The sequence below is a fragment of the Cinclus cinclus genome, chromosome 4 (genome assembly GCF_963662255.1).
Source record: "Cinclus cinclus chromosome 4, bCinCin1.1, whole genome shotgun sequence".
Lineage (NCBI taxonomy): Eukaryota > Metazoa > Chordata > Aves > Passeriformes > Cinclidae > Cinclus > Cinclus cinclus.
Genome location: NC_085049.1, coordinates 63006790 through 63031097, shown reverse-complemented (window position 1 = coordinate 63031097; position 24308 = coordinate 63006790). Strand labels below are relative to the sequence as shown.

The window sequence follows — 24308 nt, the reverse complement described above, 5'->3', positions numbered from 1 at the left end:
AAATGCAGGCATCGAGATTTGAAATCCTATGTTCTCTTCATATTGGAGGTGCTTAACTACCAAAGCAAAGCAATAAAAAAAATTATCCAGATTTATATTATAATAGAAGACCCTCCTAAATTAACTTTGAAGCACATTGTATTTGCTATAATAATGTTTGTACAATTCCGGTACAGATAACTTCAAACTAAGCTAAACTTCTTAAAGTACTAAGACAAATAACTTATAGAAGTTGGTAAAATATAAAATAGTATTTATTGTGTGTTAAGTGCACTTAAAGAGGGAAAGCACAGTAGCTTTTTAGTTAGAAATCTGTCATATGCTTGTGTGCTTATGCATATAAATCAGGGGATATACGATGGGTTACTTCTGTGTATCTTTACCAGGACTTTCTTTTCTACAACTTCAAGAAAACAGAGTTTAATTTTTTGCTACTGCATATGTTTTGGTTTAGGAAAGGCAAGGATAAGTTGAAGAAATTAGCTCATCAAACCTTAGTGATGCTGCTGAGTAAATATGTAACCCGAAGTAAGTTTTGTCAAATGTGTCTTGAAGAGATGCCCTGGAAGTCTCAGATGAATATCTATCTGGCAGTTGCACACTACCACTTATTTAAAAAGAATCTGGAGGAGCAATATAATATTGGAATTAGTGGTTCACAGCATCTGGACAGGTACATCCTACTTCTCTCAGTGATTGCTATTAATATAGATTATTGTGTTATTGCTGTTAGTGCAGACAGATCTGAATTACAATATATTCCTCTGAACAGTTCATCTTTCAAATACGAATGACTTGTTACTATGTAAAAAATTTTGCTTTCCATGCTGTGGACATCAAGCACAGTTTTGGTTGCTAACCTCATTGGTGAGATGAAGGCTTTGAAATATTCTACACTGTTATTTTTTCATTCCTTATAACATTTGGCTATCATTCATTATTTCTTATTCCTAAAGCTGCTGGAAAGTAATCACGTCTGAGAAACTGAATTTTGTGTATGTATACCAAAATTTTTTTTGATACTGTATGTGGGGGGGGGGGTTTGTGTTTTCTTCTCTTTCTCCCATTCTGCAGTTACAATATTTTGGATCCTGAGATATTCTCATTAAGCAATTCTGGCACTGTACTGGCGAGAGAAGCTGTAGAGGATAACATAGGAAAACCAACTCCTCGTCTCCTTGAAAAGTCAGATGTGACTGAAACCCAAACCTGTAAGAATTTTTATTGATGCAAAACTGAAATAATTTTCAACTTAACTTTTTGTTTCTCTTGATTTCTGTCTGTCTGTCTTGTCTTCCATCATTAGTTGTCTACATCACCTTTGGAAAAACAAGTCACTCATGCTGAGATAATAGAAGACATTTTCAGTTTTCAGTTGTCCTCTATATTTTTTTGGCAAACCTAGTGTAACAGAAGTGATAGTAAGTGATGTGGCATATCTAATAATTCTAAGCATTGTTTACTCTATTAATAAATATGTTAAATTTTATCAATTAGTTATTCTTTATCCTATACTTTATTAACAAGTTTGTAAGTTAAAAAAAATTTACTTATACTAGCTTTAGGTTTGCAGATACCACACTACTTACACATATTAAATTGTTAATATTCCAAATTACTCTGAATGCATTGATAATTTCTTTCAGTTTATGAGGTTTGTAATTGGTTGTTAGTTTCCTTTACATTTCCTAGTAGGTCAAAATTTTCCTGGGTCATTCTGTAAGTAGGTTTAAAAGTTACAGACTGAAGTTTATTGTTATCTTTCTAATTTTAAGTAGAATTTAAATTTCCTTCTCTACTGCTTTCTCCCCAGTGTTTCCCTGTGTCAGAAGGTACCTCAGATTTCTCTGTCCTTCACATTTTTCATTTATTATTATTCTAGCTATTTTTTTTTGTCCTATGAAGTTTCAACAGGAGCCAGAAGGTTCCTGTCTGTGGGTAATTGTGAAATGCAAGGCTGTGATTTCCTCCGATGTTAGTGGTAGAGTACAAGTCAATGCAAATTCTGCATAGGCACCAGAAGCTCAAAAAGTAATCACAGGTCTGATCTTTTCAACAGCTCTTCAGGGACACGTTCTTGCCACAGCAGTAAAGTTTGAAATTTTCCTGTCTTTCTTTTTTATATAAAATCCTTAGGTAATATCAACTGTCCTCTTTGCCTTCTCCAAGGAGGTGTGACAAAATCTAGAGCTTGAATTCACTGGTTCTCTTTGTAACAGCCTTTTACATAAACACCATTGCCTTGATACTTACTAGTCACTGAGAACCATTGAAGTTGGCTGAAATCTGATAAAAGTCCTGTTTAGTATCTCCTAGCCTTTGCAAAAATCCTGATTAAAAAAAAATTACATGAAGTGTGTAGTTTGCCATAGACATCAAATACAATATAGCTTGGAATTAGCTTCTGCCTGAAACCTATAGTTCAGATATTACCATATCCCACTACCATGAGCCTTTACCTTTCCCCTTGGAGGATATTTAATAGTGAATAAAATAATGAAGGAAATCTACATATACTACAGAACTTGTCAGAAACCCTCCTTTCTTCCTAACATCTCCTTTAAGAGGTTTCTGTTTAAGAAAAATTCTTGCAAGCTTGCCAGGAGATTTCTTGCCATGGTGATTTCTTCCTAGAACTTAAATGAGGATTGTGCTTTGGCTTTGAGGCTGGAAACTATTTGGTACCCTTTATTATTTTGCTCAAACTTGTTTTCATCCCTGCTTCTCCCAATTCCTAAGTAAAACCATGTTATATTTTAAATACCATAATCTTACAAACATGATAACCTTAACACTGGCATTTACTAACATTTAAGTTAGGAAAAGCTGCCCAAGGAAAATCCTAGCTGACTGTTTTTTTCTTGTTTTTGAGAACTTCAACTCAATTTGAACAAGTGAACGTTTTGTTTTCTGTTACAGTTAAGTCTCCTAAGAACAGAAATAAACAGAGTCAAACTTCTCAAAGTCGATCAGCAAAGACCCCTGAAGAGCAGGACCAGTTTCCATCAAATACCCTTTTGCTGAAGCATTTTAAAAGCATCTTCTTGCATTTGAAAAGAGCAGTGGTAAGATGTGGTTGGTTTCTTATTAAACTATATATTACTAAGCATTGTGTTACAATTCTTACTACTTCTTTTTATATGAAAAGACCTCATGCTTCAAAAAATTCAAAAAAATTCTACTGCTTTTGTCATCTTCTGAAAAATATCCAGGTACAATGTATGAAATATCAGACATATCACCTATCATAATATATATTTCTCTCAAACATAAAATAATTTATGCAATTCTTCTGTTTTTCATTCTACCTTTGTAACTTTCCTTTTCATGTTTCATGTTAAAGTTTTCTGAAAATACCTGCAGACTTACCTTTCTCTTTACGGTTCTTAGTGAACGTCACACTAGAAACAGGAGAACCAGTGATTGAAGGGAAATGCAGATCAACTACTCTTCCCATAAAACCTTCTAAATCCAAGTAAAAACATGCATATAGATGATGTAAATTAATTTTTATTTCTTATTCTCACACCGAAATCTACAATTAAATTCAATTATAAATTAGTGCTGCTATGAAAAGGTGAAAATTAAGGTTCTATAATGCCTAGACTTCAATTCTAAAAGATTATTTATGCCTATATGCATATATGCCTATATGCAATTTACATCTATGTACGTTTTACAATAAAAGAATGAAGCTTTTAATTTCTGCATTTCCAAGGTATAGTTATATTTTGAATGGTATACACAGGTTCTTGCTCACCGTGGTGGCTACTGGACATTACTTCAAAATGCTTGTCGAGAACTTTGGAACTATACTCAAGAATTTCAATGGATTGCTAACCAGTCACATTCCCGTATGGATGCATTTCCCATCACCTGGGATTTTCTTTGGAACACCATCTGGTTGCCATTCTATTTTGCATCAGACATGATCATTGATATGATAATTGACCTACAAGAAAGCAGTTCTCTTAAGGTAAAAATTATTTTTATTGAGATAACTCTTTGTTATCACATTTTCACGAGAGAGAGAGAGAGTTTTCTCTTTCTTGCATTATATTATCTCCAAGTTATTCTCTGTAACAAGTTTTTTAGATGATTACAGTACTTTCTAATCTCTGTAATTTATTTGTCCTAAATCTGGATTTGAAAATAACAGGTATAATAATGTTTCTTCACTGTAGATTGTGGATCCTGAAGGAGACTTTTGCATTCCCAGTTGTTTAGGAAGTATTGTGGATGAGAATGGTGGTTCTAATCTTCATCCCCAGCCTCCCCTGGATGATGTGAATGTGGTCGATTTGAGATGGATATGTAATCTGATTCTTAAAACAATAGAAGTGTTATATCAAATGAAGAAGTGGGAAGCACTGGTACACATAGCTGTACAATTTAACATATTTACACAGTAAGTTATACCGACTCTAATGAAAACTAAAAGGCTAACATTATATAGTTTAATATACCATTGTATTGCTTAATTACTATGCTGTTTTTTTTTCCAGTGAGAGGTTCACAGAACAAGTGAGTCCACTGCTGGTGTATGCTCAGAGGCAGCTGCTGGAAAGGATACAGCAGTTCAGTGGCCCAGACAGCCATGAATCTCATTTCACAAAACATCTCTCTGCTGATGCACAGAAGGTGAAACACAGACTTTTTTTTGGGGTGCTGACTGTTAATGTGAACTAAATGTGGAGAAGCAGTTTCACTGATGAGACTAACACGCTTTCTCATAGTGCTACCAAGTAGTCAGTTATAACAAGTTAATGAACATAATTGATTGAAGTACATGAAAAGGCTTGTATGACACCATTCCAAGAGCAGCAGGCAACCCAGAAGACATTTCTTCCATGCACAACACACCCATTCCTTATTATAAGCTAAATCTAATTTTGTTTTATTTCTTGATACCACTCTTTTAACCTTAAAAAATTTATTTGAATATTGCTTTGTTTCTGCGTTGGAACACTGCTCCAAAAGTTAATAAAATTGAATTAAACCCAACACTGGCAATGCCAATAAAAAAACTTTAAAAAACTTGATCAGCACCAAAAAAACCCCTAAGTAGCTCAGCAAGTTCCTCTCATTAAGAACCGTGGCTCTATATATTTACTTGACTGTGCCACTTGGAAATTATTAGTTGAATTAGCTATTAGAAACTAGAATTTTCCATTTTTTTAAATGTTAGGTTTATTTCTAAGAAGTTTTGCTGAAGTCAGTCTCAATGTAGATATTTTAGGGTATTTGTGTTACTGATGTAAAGAGAGGACTCGAAGGAGATGAGGGGGAAGTACCAAACAGGTTTGTTCTGAACATGAATATGAACATGAACATGGGGTTCAGGAGCCAGTGCCTTGCCTAGAGACAGCACACCAATGCCCAGAGCTTGCAGGGACTCTGAAGGCACTCGAGGGCAGCTGAGGTGCTCTGTATTTCATGTTTCATGCTGCACTACAGCAAACCACTTCATAATGCTGATAACTGAGCTGTGGAAAAGTAATCATAATTTTGGAAGAAATTTTACAGATTAAAGATGAGCGTTAGCTAATAGTGTACCGGTTTGAAAAGCAAAACCAGTGAGACTTCAAGTCAATAATACAATTTTTAATAGGGAAGAGAAAAAGGAAAACCAAAATACATGCAATAATAAAAAATAAAACCAGTGACAGAGTCAGAATACAACCTGATACCCTGTCAGTCAGGGTGCTGATGCAGTTTTCCTCCAAAGGGTCCAGCGATGATGTGGATAAAAGCCTGGTTCTTCCTCTGGAATCCAGTGGAAAAAGGCTGCCTTTGGTGTTCTAAACCTCAGTTTTTATCTAGGTAGGAAAGGCTTGGCTCGTCCTCCTGGCTGGAGCATCTCCCAGTGGGATGATGTAATCTTATCAGTTATACAGTAGGACTCAATGGCCCATCAACAGGAGATACTTCCCACAGAGATAAGGATGATCACCCTTCTCAGATGATAATAGAATATGTATCTTGTATTGTAAACCAGGACAAATAGTAATAAGGATTTCAGGTAAGAAATGTGGAGTTTATGGCTACATTTCATAGATCAGTGCCATTCAGAGAGTCTAGAACTAGTTCTGTTGGTCCTTCTGCTTCTGAACTGGTGTAACTACACTAGCAAAATAAAAAGTCTGTGGTGGATTAGTTCTTCATAGTTCTGGAAGTTTGCTCCTCTGCCAGAGTTAGGCTGCTGTTGTTACTTGCTTGGAGCTATTTTGTATCTCCCTATGTAACATTCCCATGTGTTTCCCCGGCAACTCGTCCTTTAGGTCTGCTTAGGGTGACAGGTTCTGTGCAAGCATGCATTCATCTAGAGAAAAGAAGTTGGAATATTTGCAGAACATCAAGGAGTTGCTAATGATTACAGCAAATACCAAAGAAGGGACAAGTTTAGTGCAGTAACTTCAAAACGTTTATGTCCAATATTTAGGTGTGAATGTTTCACCTCTTAACAACAGACGTACTTGTTATGTGCCAGTGGGGTCTTTCTTAATTAGCCTTCTTTTCATTTTGTCGTATGACTGAGTATGTAGATATTTAACTGTAAGAACCAAACACTGATTTTTCTAACATTATTCAGTTATCATTAAACAAATCCTGCTTTTTAGATGAGTTGCAGAAACTACATAGGGTACAAATTACAGCTGCCTATTGCTCGTTCTGCCAGTGAAGGGGTTTTTCCTGGATGCTCTTTCGATCCTGAGACAAGTAATGATTCTACAGGTCAGACCACAATTCAGTATTGTGTGTTCTCTTTTCTCCCAAAGTATTTTCTTTGTTTCATACTGGATTTTTTTTAAAATTCTGTTTCGTCTCCTTATCATAGTTCTTCCACTTCATGTGTCTTTTATTATAAACTGAGCTTTGTCTTAGAATTGTTGTTCTTGATATTTTGGAAGAATTGTAATGTTGTCAGGATATTTAAAAATATATTCAGACTATATCTGAAAGCAGAGGAAAGCAGGTGCTAGATGACCTACAGCCTGTAGGGTTGGTGGTGGTCTTGGTCCAGTTTTCTGTTGATATGTTTTGATATCTAGCAATATACCCAGAAGTGAGTGTGAATCAGCACTGTTATTGACAGAGTTAATGTTCCTGGTGGTTAATAATTTACTTTAATTTATAAATAAACAGGAAAAAAGGGGAAAATTTTAGTATACTTTAGTTTTGAAGTTGTGAAAATTTCTAATATATTTTACAGGGTGATTTACTAAAAATATTTATTTATATATAAATAATATATGTATTTATATATATTATTTATATAGTACAAAATTTTTCTCCATAATTATTGATTCCTTTTAGATAACAATCAAGCAAAAGCCCTAGTTTGTGTGCCTCTTGATGTGAATGATACCCTGAAATGTTTTAGAGAAGCTCTAGAAAAATCTAAATATCAAAGCAGAGCACTGAGACACAGCAGGAAACTACTTTCATTATTTCTTGCACACACACAAGGTGAGTGATTCATTGAAGTGTTCCCTCTTCATAAAGTGTATATGCAGTTAAAATAGCAGAGTAAAAGGAACAGATTTTTCTAAATTCAAGTTTTAGTTTCTGACAATTAGAAAAAATATAGAATATGAAGTGAAATTTGAAGCTCTATAAGCACCAGCTCTAAGCCTTATTTCCTATGATTTGTCAAATAGTTGGATAATATTTTTTTTTTATGCAGCTGTGTCACCTGTCTATTTGCAGCCATACCTCTGTCAGAGGACTGACTGGCAGATCTTCCCAATTTATTTTTCACTTTGTTTTTCTGTTATTTTCACTAACAGAACACATATCCTTTGGTTACACTGACCAGTGAATTATATCCAATAAGTTTAATTAGGAGACACACGGGATTATAGCATAGGAAACCAAATGGAAATAGGGTACAGAGGAATTTTGTATTTGTTTGACTAACATGGTGTGGAAATACCTGGGGTGCTGGAAATAGTATAATACTTTTCCAAACTGATCACATAAATCACTTTTCTAATCTAGAAAATGCTGGAAGAGCAATCAGCAGTCATATCTCTTCAAGCAGAAAGCTGAAATTTAACGTGGGAGATGAAGTGATATTTCTACCGACACCATGTGACCTTTCTAAAGAAAAATACAATTTCTCCAGTGTGGTTGAGAGTAGACGAATACCAAAGTCACAGCTTTCAGTAATTATCTCTTCCTATGAACAAACAATAGGTATTTTTTTTTTCATAAATTTCGGTTTACAGCTAAGAAGTAACAACATTCTGCCTATCTGTGTTTATATTTGTTAATCCCACTGTTATTTTTTCTCTGTCAGACAGCTGTAACTGAAGACTGATTTCCAAATCTGCATTAGATCCTAAACAAGTCATTAGCTGGTTCATAATTTCTAGTTATCTCATTTTATGAAAAAGCATTACTTCAGTGATGTTATGTTGGTTAATCCCCAATTCAGAGTTTGATGTAATGTTTAGCAGATTCATTTCAATTCCCTCACAGGTTTCTTTTCTTTAGCAAACAGACTTTTCATATTCTGTGTATTTGAATATTTGACCTAGTTCCATCTTATGTTCTGGTGTGGCATTGCTCATACAGTCACAGCTCCTCACTACTACCTGTTCTTGCTCTATGACTAAACAGGTCAAGTGTACTAGGTCAACAGATCCTCGGAGTGGTTGTATTTACAGCATGGTTTCCAAAAATGAGTCTGTGAGAGTTTCTGTGCTGTATGCAGGTAGAGTTGTTTAGCAGGGCCAGTGACCTGCTTTCTAGTTTATCTTGTGAACAAGAAGGAATCTGAGAGGTATGAAAAAACAAAAATATGAAAGATTTGGTAAAGAGGTCCACATATCTTATTTTTGCTTTCAAAGTTAGTTGAAGTAAGAAATGGTACATTTAAATGTAAAATATACAAGACCAATAAATGAAAAAAAAGTATGCATTGAATTACATGTGAATTCATGTCTACTCGTGTCAAATTTGTTAAAGGTTCAGTAACTGGTTTAATGACATGACAACTTGTTCTCTTAATTGATTAAAAATAAATTACAGGCGTCCTTGAAATGAATAACCAGAGAGACCTCAAGGTACAGGCTCTACACGAACTTGGAAATCTTCACTTTTATTCTGGAAATAAAAGGTAAATAGTTAGTGGATTAAAAATATAGCACAGTTTCATTTTTTTGATTGTCAGTCCTATACCCCTCAACTGTCTTGGAAGTTCTTGTGCTGTCTACTAGTCCATATAACTTCTTTCATCTAACTTACTATTAGCTATATTTTGAGAGGGATTTTTCCTATACATTGTTTATTTTTCTTAAGTACCTTGTTGCCATTAAGCAAATAATGATGCATTTGTGTGCTTTTAAGAAGTAATGTCTATGGCTTGATGATTTAATTTGAGACCCAATAAATCTCTTGACCAGGAATGGTATCTTTTTGTGTGTATGTGTGTTGTAGAAACTGTATTTCAGTTTGTGACCCAATGAGAATTAGTTAAATCTTAGGCAGGTCTAAATGAAGCAGGTCTTATCTTCCACTTTGGAAAATGTCAGCAATATGGTGGTGTTTTTTATGTTACAGAGCTGCTTTTAAATATTGGTGTCAAGCCCTTGATGAAACACTCAACATTGCTGATGCTCTTAACACCTGGGAAGAGTTAAGTTTTCCAAAAGATGCTACAGACTGCTTTTCAGTTGGAAGGTCAACTGATATGAGTCAGAAATTTCTTTCTCAGGCTGGAGCTTGGGGATGTTTACATGCAGCAGTCCTAGTGGCTAAGATAGCTCAGTAAGTATCATACCCATATATGTATTTCTATAGTATTTTAAGCAAATTGCTCACCCAAGACATGAGGCAACTTCAAATTAATTAAAAACCAATAATGAGTTGTTATAAAAAAGACTCATCAAAAGCAGAGGAATTTTTCCTTTCAGGGAGAAATTTGCTCCTTTGGAGAATGTTGTTTTTTCCCTTTTCTTGAGTGCTCTTCTTTGATCATAAATGCAGCTGTATGTTATATGAACAGATCATTAAAAGAAAACAAAATGATAAGAAGTCATAAGTGCAAGGATTTTACAGTCATATTGATTTTCAATCAAAATATCACATTTACCAACTTATTGCACATATTAAATATTAATGTATCTTGAGGTTAGATTTACTGCCTAAAGTACTAGTTTTCTGGTGAATTAGTATTAAATGAAATTTGAATTACTGCATAAAAATCTACTATCAATAACTATATGCATCCATTACTCCTTGACTGCTGGTAAAACACTGTGAATGTGATTCTGAGCTGTTCCTCAATGTAATGTACAAAATATAAATCTAGAAGTAACCAAGACAGCATTAAATGACCTTAGAAACACTATAACCATGAAAGGGCAGAGCTTCATCCAAGCAAATTGCCTTACCTGTGAAGCAGGTCATATTAATAGCAATGTAAAATATAAAGCCAAAATGATGTAAAGCCAAGATAGCTTTGCAAGTGCCAGCATGGGTATTTCAGGATGAAGTGGCATTGCCACTTAGAATTAGCACCCAAAAGGAAAAGGAGTAAGTTTAACTTGATAATAAATGACAGCTCTTCTAATTCTGATCTGTGGTTCAGTTTCAGGTCCAATTTAGGCGAGACCAAATCCCTAGCTGCTTTTACAGGTGTTTGAGGCACCCGTTTGCTGCACTGGATACTATCCCTCCATGCTAATGCATCCATTCCAAATCCTGGCAGGATTTGGAGGGAGCTGTCCTCCTGGCTTCTCCCTCGGGTGGTTCTTGTGTGTTCAGACCTGACTTGGACTGTTAAACATCTTTCTCTTAAGTTACTCTTTCTACAGCAGCTTAGTCACAGGCTGTAAAGTGCAGATTAAAGGATTCTAATATTGAAGTAAAGGTTTCTAGGATTGTTGCTCATAGGAGTTGCTCACCCTGATACCAGGATGGTTTAAGGCTCTGATGAGGTACTGTGTGGGAATCATTAAATTTAGCTAGACATCTTCCATGTTGAAATCCATGTGCTGGTTGTCTTAGGCTTCCTTTATGGAAAGAAATACTTTATACGCTTTAAGGTATCAGTTGCTTAATCTGCTTTATCTTTTTAGTTTTGTATGAGATGGAGTTTGCCCTTAGATTGCCTCTGTCTGTTCTCTAAGTTTGAAGATAATCTAGACAACTCCCTTTATCTAGGAATGTCTCTGATCAAATGCTTCTTTCCGTGGTGTGGCTGAGCAGCTATTTAAAAACAGGCAGTTATGTTTCAGTAGGAGAAACATCTAGATTGTGTTAGTATTATTATGACATTAGACTAAAAATCTAAGGATTTAAATAATTTATATTGATGGGTGCATTTGTATTATTTTTTGTTGTGTTTTAGGTATATAACAACATCACAGATGAGATTAAGAGAAAAATACTGCTATTTTTCTGCGATACTTTTTAAGGTAAGAATTCAATTTTAGTTCAAATTCATGAAGTTAACAAATTGATTATAAAATGACCCTCTGTTAAAATAATTATCTTTTTGTTTTATTTCTCTTTTTGGTTGTAAAGGAATAATCCAGATCAGAGGTAGTTGAAAATTTATGCTTATTAGATACCATGTTTTCATTCTTTGTTTTTTTTTTAACATTATTTCTGTATTATAGCCTAAAAGTTAGCACTTCAATAGGAGGCTAGAGTGTCTCAGAGAAAAAATACTCAGAGAAAGGAGATGACTAAAATGTTTGATAGTCAAATTTATCTTTCTTCTCTTGAAGTATTCTGCTCAGGAAGAGCTGGATGGCATTAACAGAGTTGCTCTCTTTTAGATCTGTAGAGTCTTCACAGTTGTCTTAAATTTTCAACCAAGACCACAGATTAGTTTGTAATACTGAAATCTCAGCTCTATAATAAGTTTTCTCTAAAACCAGAGGATATTATAAATGATCCAGTTTCACTCACAAAGAAAACAAGATAATTAAAATGAAGTTTGCAGACTTCCAGAAAAAAAATGTACAGAGAGAGAGAAAAAATTCAGTTTACTTTTAAATGGAAGTTAAGATGCCAGTAACAAAAGGAATATAGGAAAATAAACTGCAAGTACTCTGCCAGTTATACTCTACTGGGATCAATGATTACTCATCCCAGTGCAGCTTCAGGAAGTTATCTGGCTTCTTCCAAAACCAAGCAATGACAGTGTCTGATATCTTGTGTCATGATTGTGACTGTGAGACCTGTCCTAGGCCACATTGGGAAACTTGCTAAGTTCACCAAAGGGAGAACAAGTTGAAGAAACAAAGGTAAAGGAGAATTTTTACTTGCTTCTAGCGCTGTAATTGCTGAACAATTACAAAGCTGAACAATGGTGATTCCTCCTCTCAACACTAATGGTAGCAAACATTTGTTCCAGCTGTATAACAGTAGAAATAATTGAGACTCAACTGAAGTGGGTCTGATATTAATTGGGATAGAAGCAGCTCGCAGGCTGATTGTCTTGAAAAATATAATCAGTTACTGTCACTGTACTGCAAGAAGTTCAAACCATAATTTATTCCTTGAACTGGAGAGCTTTTATAACCTTGTTTAAATTCCACCTCTGGTGTAGGCTTTAGGCTTGTTAATATCTTGGATCTGAGTGTAAATGCAAATTTCTCTAGCATATCGTTGGTAATTGCGCCAAGATAAACACAATTGGGAAGGAATATCCAACATCAGACACTATGTTAACATTTTTCCCTTTTTAAGAGAGAACATTGAAATTATTTCCTTGAATTTCATATTATGTTTTCATTATATGATTTCAGCTGCGCTAGCTGACCTAGTTAAAGATGGAACTAGAGTGAAACAAGCTTTTAACTGGCTTTAAAGTCAGCAATTCTCCCAGAAATTATTAAATTTCGTATTAGTTTTTAGTTACAAGACTTAAGCTGCACTAGCTGATAAGCTGCGCTACCTGACCTAGTTAAAGGTGAAACTAGGCTGGAATTAGCTTTTAAGTGGCCTTAAAGTCAGCAACTCTCCCAGAAACGATGGGAGACATACTGTCCTTAGACTATTTACAGCTTGTTTATTTCTCCATCAACCTCACACATAAAACCTTTTCTCTAAAAATATTTTTCAATATTTGTGGCTGGAAACCGCTGAATGATTAAGGCATTGATAGAGTTGTGTTTATGAAGTCATTTATGAGTTGGAGTTCATAGTGTCTCACTAATAGCTGTATAACTTTTCAAAAATAATTCACTGTTATTACTTTCAGAGCCTGTTTAGAGCTTCTCTTCCACATCCAACATCTGACTATGACTTTGTACAATATGAAACAAATATTCTTATTCCTGGTATTGACCTGTTCTCTGATCGCTACAGAGCTGATATCTCTACTGTAGTTGCAAGTCTGAATTTCATTATGTTTGAACTACATTGTGCAAAACAAAATTTAATAGTAAGTATTATTTTTATGCTCTGGAAATTATTTTTAAGACATCTAGTCTTATGTTTTTGTCTGGGTTGTATTTATGAGATCCCACAGAACCTCTAGCAAAATACCCCTATGGCTAGGTTCTTTGGCACTTAAAACAAGGTACAGCTTGCTGCATACATGTTTTAGAAAGCACAGGAAATTTTTTTTTATTTTGGAAGATGATAACACATGGTTCATTTAGCTAAGACGTTTAAGAGGAAATTTTCTATTATACACTACTTAAAATACACTGTACAGAAAAATGCTTTAAATGCAGTATGTCCAGTATGCTTTCAATATTTTAACTTTGAGTAGATGAAAGTCCCTTCTGCCTTTCTCCTTTTCATGTTCTCTTATTCCTCTGTATGAAGTGTTTTTATAACTTCCCTCCTATGCTGGTCATACTCTTATTTCCTCCATTTAACGTCTGACTGTTTCCACTTTAATCCAGCTTCCTTTAGTGGTGCAGTGCTGTACATTAGAATAAATAGATTGAATTGATTACTAGTACTGAAAAAGGTGCAATGCTCTCTCTTTTCTGGTTTGGTCCTGTGTGCACTAACAGAATTTCCTGTCAGGTGATTATTTTATACCTCTGTAAATCACACATGACAGAAAACTCTCCAAATGAAAAAGCAGATAGATTTTTCCAGCTTTGTAGAGTTGAATCCACTTATGGCAAGGTCCTGCAAGGGGCAGAGTCAATGCCAGGGAGGGGAAAAGATCGCAGGGCTGGCAGCAGGGACTAACAAAGGTTAGCAGGTAGAGATGGAAGAGGAGTTAGACAGGAGGAAGCAGAAAGATATTACACCTTTTATTGTCAGCAAGCCATTTATTAGATTTATTTCTTTTGGAGCTTCAGGCAAGCTCCCATTGTTGCTTCTTCCCATCCTGCTTTACTGGAGTTCACTTTGTTATTTTGCTTTGTGTAACTATCCCTGCTGTGGGAGATCCATTAAAATCGAGGAGCAGACAAGTACCTGGAGCCAGAGGCACTTTATTTGACTGCTTGCTTCACATGGCTATGCATATATTTGATGCTTTCTGCACTTTTGCCAGCAGAATATAGATCCAAGTCATGGATCATGGTCAAAGCAATTGCAGTTTTAGCTGAATGAGTGCTTCATTTCCCCTGAATGCTTATTGTGTGGAGATATTTCGGATGGTGGGTGCAAAGTTGATTTGACACTTAAATCAAAATACATCAAGATTCAAGTTTTATTTAAAATAGAACTTCAAAGACTTTTTTTTTAACTTCTTCAAAAATCAGTAGGAAACTGTCTGGGTACAATTAAAACATTTGCCTCAAGCATTTGTAATCCAAATTCACAAGTAGTAAGCTACATTATGGAAACTTAAAGTGAATTTGACAAAAAATCTGACAACGCTGTTAGCATTTTCCAAGCTTGGGGACATTTTAAAGTGAAGAAAAACGTAAAAGCTTAACCGTAATTAAATTTTGAGAGTTCTTTCATTTTCAATAAACACACACATCTGTTAGGAAAGAATCTGCTTTGTCTGAAATACTGTGTAACAATAGATCATAGAATTATAGAATGTTTAGGGTTGGAAGGTACATTTAAAGATCATGTAGTTCAAACCTCCCATGCCAGGGGCAGGGACACCTCCCACTAAACCAGGTTGCTCAACATTCCATGCAACCTGGCCTCAAACACTTACATGGTTGGGGCACCCACAAGTTCACTGGGTAACCTGCTCCAGTGTCTCACCATCCTCACAGTACAGAACTTCCTCCTAATATCTAACCTAAATTTCCCCTCTTTCACTTTGTACCCATTACTCCTTGTCCTATCCCTACAGTTCCTGATGAAGAGTCCTTCTCCAGCTTCCCTGTAGGCCCCCTTCAGATACTGGAAGGATAGACAGTGTCTCTATACTTTAATAGAGCTCAGTTAAAAAAATATTTTTGTTTCAATTTAAAATTAATGTAAACAAATTCATCGATAAGTCTCATCACCATCCACTTTATTTTACAACTGGTATAATTTCACTTAGTTGCAGGACTTAATTGTGTTTATTTTAAAAAGTTAACAGAATTCTATTATTCTCTTAGTTATATTGAAAAAAAATATGGCACCACAATGCAGACAGTTGTAGAAATGCCTTGCATCAATCTATTTTCAGTAGGTTTACTCAGTAATGATGTAGTAAAAGACTCCACCTTGAAGACAGAGAATAATTTGGACAAACTTCACTTCCTACATTGTGAATCACATACAAGGTAGTATCAGGGGTTAGCTTTAGGGAGTCATAGAACTTTTTAACACATTAATCTTTCAGAAAGCATAAGAGAAGTAGTGATGGTGTGTGATGGTCAAAACAGTAATCTTATGTTATCTATATGCTCTTGATATGTGATTGCAATGTGTATTTCCATAATTGTATCCTGTATGATGTTATAGCTGCATGACCTACTGTTTTACTACAGATTTTACCTCTGTTCACATTATACCAATATATTGTATCTGAGATTTGTAAGGACCCAGCTAAATGTATTGAAGGAAGAATCCTAAAGGTAATCAAATAAACTTTCTCTTTCTCAAAACACATGGCTTTTCAATAAGCTTGAAAAACATTCAATTCTTTGTTAAATGTAGTCAATTTAATATTCATATATTTCTATTATAAAAAATAATGCTTTAATGTTCAGCTGTTGCTTAGTGTTTCATAGCACAGCAGATGGTAGGGGTACTTTCTAAATCTAATTATTGTTTATATTCTCAATTTTAGTAGTATGCAGAATTATTTACACAGTTTTACTGTTAATTTCCTACATAGGCTGTTAAGTGCTTCTATAAATTCTTTCTACTCTCTATTTAATGAAGGGGAGGTTTTCCTTCTTTGGTCCAGACTTCTCATTTGGAATTTTTAATTTTGTTCTATTTTTCTTTTAAATGTTTTCTTAAGTGCAAAACATGAATAGCAATTTTTCCCCCAAATGTTTACTTCTGGATTTGTTCTTACTATCATGGTAGAACAAGGTTCCAGGAAATCTAGGAACAGATTTTTGTCTTTTCACTAGTATTAACCTTTGTTGTTGTTGTTTAAGTAATTTGTGAGTTTTGGGGGGGGGGGGGGGTTTAAGGCATCTAAGTATCAAAAGTTAGTAAGAGTATTAAGAGTCAAAGAGATATTGGTTTTAGATATTTTCAGGAAATGCTGATATGGGTTAGGTAGAGTAGCTGAGTACTGTGAGACTAAGATGAGTAAAGTCTATGAAACAGATTTTGATAAGGGAAGCAAAACTCTTACCAGATGAAGCAAGTTCTTTCCCTTTGTCAAGAGCAAGTTTTTAAAGAATTTGTTTTTGAAAGAGAAAGACCCATCTTTGAAATTATTCACTATAATATATAAAAGATTTCTTTCCATTGAAGATCATTCTCTGTCAATGTACTATTGATGTATGATTCTGGTAGCCAAATCTATTTGAAAATTACCTTTAAATACAGTTTATTTTGAGTGAGAAAAAACGTTTTGTAATTTTTTTTCATAGATTAAAGTACTTACAGATATAGGATTTTTTACGGAGGCCTTTCATGAACTGTCTTTGCTTATTTTGGGAGAGAGAATTCCATGGAAAATACCATCGGGATACAGATACACTGAACAAATGCAGGTAAACACCAGAAAAGTATGACATTGAACTGTAACAATCCATTTTCTTCATTAAACTCCCATGCTCCATATCTGCAAGTTGTTGAATCAAATGAATCAAATAGTAAGCTTTGGATGACGTTAAAATCTCTCACAAAAGAGCAAGAACAAAAATCAATTTTGAAACATGTGTTTTATGCACCGAGTCCTGCATATACTACTGTAGAAAAAAACAATGTGTGATTTCATATGCAGGCATGAAAAGTATGGATAAAGCTGACATGGGGTCTTGGGCCCTGGGGGAGGTGGGGGCAGCTTCAGGAGATGCTGGGCCATAAGAACTATTGCTGCCTACAGAGCCTTGACACTCACATCACCCCAGGTCAGTTTGATTTTCCCTACCTGGTCCCTAATGTGCTACAGGGGTTGGAAGCTGTTAGCAATTGACCTGGACTTTTGTCTTACCTGTGAGCATACCTGTCCAGGCAGATAAGGTTATTGTGTAATCCTCCTCCATAACCGTTCTTTCCTTTTTTCCCAAGCACATACCAAAATAACCTAAGGATTTAATCCTGGATGAATGCAATCAAGGTATCCCTTATCTGAGTGGTGCTTTTGGGTAGTTGACATGACAAAAGACTTCTGGACGGAGCACCAGGTGAAATTCAGCACGAACTGTAGGAAAAATCTTGTCACCAAAAGCATTGTCAAGCGTTGCACAAACTTGGTGTTGGCTTTCTTTACCCTGTGCTGCAGACCGTGACACAGAACAAATTGATGAGCTGATTTGAAGGGAAATTTCCCCCCCTTCCACCTCTCTTAACTCATTGGTTTTATACTCATATTGTAACATGTTGCTTTCTTTTGGTTTTGTCCATTTTACAGATCTTACAGAAATTTGATTCCTCAAAACCTCTCATAACTGCTACAAATTTGCAGGTAAAAAAACCTGAAAGAGTAAATGTTTTATGCTATATATAAATATTTATTTCTATATCTTAAGATAGGAATTATCCAGTTCAGAAAATACCCTTGTTATAATTTAAAAAATCCAGTAAATAGAAGAGATTCTTCTTGACAGATTACTATTTCCTAAATTTTAAATTTTATGGCTCACCTCTCAAGGGAAGGGCAATTACCATTTCCACCATTTTTCAGATGGGAGATCTAATACGTACAAATCTATGGCATTTCTTTGCAAAACACACTAATGGAATTCAGGCTCTGTTGTCATATGAAAGGTCAGCTGTTTATCCTGCTGAAATATTGAGAGTCAGGCTTTTAATTTTATAATTCTGATCAATCATAGTTGTCTTCATAGATTTGTCCCAATTCAGATGGGAGTTGAAGTCCATTTCTGGGGGGAAAAAATTAAAATGGTGACTCAATAAACCAGTCATTTTCTCAGTATATTTCACCTATTCATCAATAAGTTCTTTTGTATTTTTCAGTTTTAATAATTTCTTTTTATTAACCTTCTCACAGGTCCATTGAGTTGGTAGGGGTAGATATTAGCAGAATGTGAAAAAGTTGTTCCATTAAAACAAACTGGTAAATTAAAACCTCTCCTTTTTCCCATCCACTTTTCTCTCTTGGTTACAGTCAGCTTGTGTGTCTCCTATAACAGTTGGTATTACAAGATGAAAATGAGAAATGTATCTTGACAGCTTTTTATCTCACAAGTTTCTGATTTATTTTGAAGTTGTGCATAATCTTGAGTTTTTGACTTGAACACTTCACAGTATAAGTAGCTCTCGTGATCTTGCAAGTCTGTTGATTTTCAACTTCTAAATTTATTAATCTAAAGGAGACTATTAAACTCATGATAAAACAAGAATGCTATAATGAGTAACAAAAAGAATCTATGAAATATGCTAAAATGATGTGATGCAAGAATCTTTTTCCTTACTTAACAACAGACTTTTCTTTTAGTTGAGATTTTTGGACTACAGATTCACCTACAATGCAGAAAACTAGATCTTGCAGTGATAATAGCTGTAACTTCATAGATGCACCTTCTGCTGTAAAACCAATCTCTTGAGGTGTAGCAAGTGCTACTAAGGGGTGAAGTTTGGGAAAAAAAACCCCTCATTCATAATAAATGAGGATATTACTAATATTATTCATTGTTAATTGTTGATTTGTGTCATTATTAATAGAAGCAGAATTTGTCTTGAACAAGAAAAATGTAAAATGTGTCATTTCAAATAATCTCATTAACCTTCTTGTAGGTACTGGAAGATGCATTTAATTGGAGTCTGTCTTTAACAGTGGTGCCACTGTGCAACCAACAAATTATGAATAAATTAACCTTAGCCAAAATGCATCTCATCATTTGTCTTTCTGCCACAATAAATAATATACCTGAAAAAGTTGAAAAAGTTGTGTATTCTGTTGACAACAGCAGCTTGCCAGAGCCAAACAAAACTACAGCATCAACTGTAAAAGGTAATTATAAGGGTGGTGGAAAATTTTATTTATTTATTTATTTATTTTATTGTTTCAAGCATTTTTTTCACTTTTAATTGCATATGATTTAATATGTCGTGTTATAAACAATATTAATTTTAAATATTGCTGAAAAAATTCAGTCATTATTGAAATAAGCATTAAGTCCTGTTAAACTTCTTTTATTATTCTTCTACTATTCTACTTCTACTACTAGTATTATTATTATTATCATTAATTGTTATTATTATTTTGTTCCATTATTATTTTGATGTTGTAAGTCCTAATTATAAGTAGAGAGAAAAGGTCTATGTTCTTCAAATTACTGAAAATGCTTTGGTTCTGCATCTGTTATCTGAAATTTTATCCACAATGTATTTGACAGTTGATGCTGATCAGAATTCAAGACAACAGGAACAAAGAGACAGAATGGTGCATCTTGTTGACTGTAAAGATGAATTAAATATGGCCATGCTGAAGGTAATTTTGATTTTTAGGAGAAAAGGATTAAGAAAATGCAGATTGATCCAAGAACATTGCTAATGCCTTCAATGTAACAGAAATTATGATGAGAGGATGATATGAAACAGGAGACTAAAAATTTCTGTTTTGAATCTGACTGTAGTCTTAGTAGCTGTGTATGAAGTGTTGACTATTTAGTGCAATCATTTTTCATTTTTGGTGCATCATTTTTCAAATGATGGGAAATATTTCCACAATCAGATCTCGGTATGACTATTTCAGCATAAAGGGTAAAGACTGAATGGGATTTCAAGATAAAATCATCTCCTTCCAGAGGGTGCTATCTGTAGAACATGTCAGAGACTCTTTGATGGGACAATATACTACACAAATACAAAACTATCCTCTACCATTCTCAGAAATTTTTCATGTTGCTCCTCCTGGTACTTTATTTTGAAGAAAAGATACCACAGCTTATTAGCTTATTTTTGAAGGGGGTTGGTTTAGTTGGATTTTGTTTAATTGTAAAGTTGATGCTTGGCAGTTTCACATCACAAAAAGATCAAAATTAAGGGCTGACATATTCTTCATTCAGAGAGGTCTTCCACTTTGGATATACCTACTTTTGGCCATTGTGACAAGCAAAGTAATGCAAAAAGCACATCTGGGGAAGGGAGGATGATTTTGCATGGCAATTGGTATAGGTCATACATGAGAAACTTGAAAGTTAGTAGAACTCAAAAATAGCAACTAGAAAATAATTCAGATAGGAATATTCATTTGAATTGAATAGGGCTCATTTAAGAGGCATAATATACTTCTTACTCTTGATTTTTCTTTAACTGTTCTATTATTTTGGAGGGGTTTCTGTGGCTTGTTTTTTTGTGATTTTTAAAGTAGAACTTTGAATCTTGATCAAAGTAATGTATTGGATGATACAAATTTTTAAATTAGTTTTTAATTCTGATGAAAGCTCCACAAGTGAGATTTAATTTAAAATTAACTTCTTTTTAGATGTGTTTTTCTTCCTACGGATTTGTTGATCAGAAAGACTGTAAATTATAGTTGAACTTTCAGGATACATACTGCACACAAGGATGTCAAAATATAGCTAATAAACAATGTAGTAACTTCTTTTGACATCTCTAATGTTGTTTTTAACAACATATTTATTGTTTAAAATTACTAAGCACAGTGAGTAACATTGCTAAGCCTTAAAATATGTAGTTAAGCATGCATGGCAATAGTACAGACACAGTTAAGATGTTGCAGATTTGAATATAATGATTCTGAAAACCTGAGAAAAGCAGAATTACCCACCCCACCTCCATTTATAGGAAAGGCATATTGCACTTAAGTTGGTTTCTTTTGAGATGCACTGATAGAAGGCTATACAGGAAAAGTATTTCTAAAGAAAATTTTATTTCTTTACTTTTTTGAAATCTTACAAGCCTGTGTTCTTCTCTAGGGGATTTTGTTGACAGAAGCTGAAGGAAGTCTTAGTTATCTTGTACAGAACATACAGGAGAAGTATGATGGGGACATATCTCGGTATTCTGTGGAAGATTTAGAGGCTATTATTGAGGCCAAACTTGAACTTGCCTCTGTTTCTCTGCAAAGGCATCAAGCAGCTCTCAGGTAAATAATAATATGAGCAACCTTATCTTGCACAGCCTTGACCACCAGTGATTAAAAAATAATTTCTTTATTACTACCTCAATATTGTAAATATTAGTACTTATCTGTGACAACTCCGTTAGTATATTTACAAATGTGAGATACACAGGCATTTAATTTATTTATTATTGCTTTATTTTGCTTTTTACAAGATGATCAGTTATAGGGCCAGAGATTCAGTCGGCCCAGAGAATCAGTTATGATTTATCCCTTAGATGTTTTTGTGACAAAGTGTTGTATAAAAACAAAGAAAAAGTTGCAACCTTCATGGTTTTGGTTAAAATCTGGATATGCTAGATCATGCAGGTTCTTACAATTTTAAACTGTACTAAGAGCACTGATGTTTTTTCTGGACTACTGATTTCTACTTTATTCTAGAATGCCTTGTATTTCTGTCCTAAAGGAACATTTCTTCTTGATGTACTTATTGGTTTCAAATTAAAATGTCAAAATTTTATTTTTTAAATTACAGTGATTAAAGAGCATTGAAGTAAACATGAGCATGTTAGAATAGATTTTAACAGCATTAATTATATTGTTAGTGATAGTGTCTAAATACTGTTGTATTATCTCTATGGCTGAATTATCTCTATGTATCTGTATATGTATGCCTGATATTCTCTCCAAATCAACATTCCCAGCTACTGTGATTTTTTTGATATTCTGATTTCTTTTGGAGAATTTAATCAAGATACACTTTTTAATGTTCTTAGAATATAGTGGACATACAGAAATATATTAACGCTTTGTAGATGTTAAATTCCAAGCATTGTTTTGGTCTTTTACCTAGGAGGATTAGTCTGTTTAGCATATTCTGTAATTTTACATTAATTTGTGTAAGAAGGATGTTAGTTTAACAATGCATCATTTTATCAGTGTGAAACTCTTTTTATCTTATGTTTTATTAGAGGGAAAAAATCTTTGAGTGTACACATTGCTAAGGACAGATGGAGCATACTCGGGTGTAGCACCATCACCTGCCAGACTAGATTGAGATCTGGTACAATGTAATCAGTATTTGTAATGTTTGCTAGGTCTAATCTAACTAAACACACCAGACTTGCTACAACGAATATTGTATCACAGTAAGCCTCAAAAAAGGAGAAAAAAATTAACCCTTTCTTTGTTATTGAAATAGTGGTGAAGATTGCTGATGAAGTTGTAGGTGGGTCATCAGGCAAATAGATAAATCAGTCTCAGTGAGATTTTTTTTACCCAATTAAAAGTACTCGGTTTATTCTATGACAAAATACTTTCTCTCAGCTCTCTTAGCTGAATAAAAACTCTCCAAATAAATACCTTTTAAATAGTACAATTTCTTTTGCATTATTTTGGTACAGCAATAAAAATAAATAACAAAGACAGGAGCTTTACAGTGCTGACTACTGAACTAAAAGCAGTAGCAATGTTGTAATGTGGCCTTTCCCCCCAGGTTTTGTGTGTGTTATTTTAGAAGAAAGCAGTTTCTCAAAAATTCAGATATTAGGACTGTAATCATTTAGCAGTAATGTCATTAGTGAAGATGCAAAGTATGAACTTGTAGGTTATTTGTGGACATTTCTCACCATTAAATATAAATCTATTTTAGTGCTTTTTGAATTAGATTAATTTACTATAAATTGTCAAGGAGAAATCCACCAGTCACTGACAGTCACCTCATCATACTTTAGAGTGTCCTGAATTTTATAAAGTCACTATATTAGTAACCAAGGAGCAGTATGCACACTTAGGAAATATCACATCTGTAATCGTACCTTGATACTAGGCTTGGTAGTACCTGCATTTGTACAGTCCTGCATTTGTACCTTCTCACCCTGCTGAACTGGTTCCAGTATATTCAACACAGCATCCTTCATTTTGCCATACACTTTATATCCTGGAGTCTAGTTTCTCTGTTGGTTTATAACTTGTCTCAGATTGAAGAAACTTTTTTTGAATGTGAAGAATTTCTATGGATGTCAAACATTTTATGGATCACTTTTTGTGACTCTCAGATTTTTGATAGGTGTTTGTTTAGTGGGTCTTATATATTGATAGTGGTCAGTAGCAGGGAAAAAAAACATCAAAAAACAAAGTAAGAGTTTGGGGGTTTTTAACCTATTTTGCAGTTTTATTGCACTGCCATGGAAACTGCTGATATGTCTGCCTCAGATACAAATGAAACATTTTTTCAGACAGCTGAATGTTTCCTGCCTGCCAGCCTAGAAATCAAACTTTGCATGGTATTACAGAAATTCATCTTTTTTTTTCCTTTGGCAAAATGACCTAGTGGTGAAATTGTTATAGTCAGCTGTATTTTCCTATTTTGATCATCTTGTCACTTTCTGATTCAGCTGATAAAAGGATGTGTATTTTGTCAAGGGAAATATATAGACACATCACTCTTGTTGACAGCAGAAGAGGGTCACAAAAATTTCATCAAGGGAAGCTTCTGCATTACAAGCTTCTGTCTTGCAAAAAAAATGTATGCATCAGAGTAGGTTTATGTATAGGACTAATCCCATTGATCTCAAGGAGAGTATTTACATGGTGTCTGTCCTATAAATGCGAGCTTTTTAATTACCCAAATGTGTGCTTGTCTGCTTATGTGAATAAATTGTGAATTAAAACAAGGCATATATGAATCTTTGGGCTTGTGGTCTATATTTTACTTAAGAAATTTATGTGTAAGCATGTAGGTAAA

At 34.3% G+C, this 24308-nt stretch overlaps 1 protein-coding gene across 1 annotated transcript in view; it reads left to right on the top strand.

Moving 5' to 3' along the window:
• CFAP54 (cilia and flagella associated protein 54) overlaps positions 1 to 24308 on the top strand; it is a 101381-nt gene that overhangs the window by 51564 nt on the left and 25509 nt on the right. Inside the window, exons 34-52 of the mRNA XM_062492356.1 lie at positions 455 to 673; positions 1075 to 1211; positions 2920 to 3065; positions 3749 to 3976; positions 4185 to 4408; positions 4506 to 4641; positions 6621 to 6735; positions 7318 to 7470; positions 8002 to 8199; positions 9037 to 9124; positions 9568 to 9774; positions 11360 to 11426; positions 13223 to 13405; positions 15873 to 15959; positions 16938 to 17060; positions 17924 to 17977; positions 19270 to 19486; positions 19872 to 19966; positions 21417 to 21586. Coding sequence (XP_062348340.1) covers positions 455 to 673; positions 1075 to 1211; positions 2920 to 3065; positions 3749 to 3976; positions 4185 to 4408; positions 4506 to 4641; positions 6621 to 6735; positions 7318 to 7470; positions 8002 to 8199; positions 9037 to 9124; positions 9568 to 9774; positions 11360 to 11426; positions 13223 to 13405; positions 15873 to 15959; positions 16938 to 17060; positions 17924 to 17977; positions 19270 to 19486; positions 19872 to 19966; positions 21417 to 21586 — 2847 coding nt within the window. The remainder of the gene's footprint in view (positions 1 to 454; positions 674 to 1074; positions 1212 to 2919; positions 3066 to 3748; positions 3977 to 4184; positions 4409 to 4505; positions 4642 to 6620; positions 6736 to 7317; positions 7471 to 8001; positions 8200 to 9036; positions 9125 to 9567; positions 9775 to 11359; positions 11427 to 13222; positions 13406 to 15872; positions 15960 to 16937; positions 17061 to 17923; positions 17978 to 19269; positions 19487 to 19871; positions 19967 to 21416; positions 21587 to 24308) is intronic.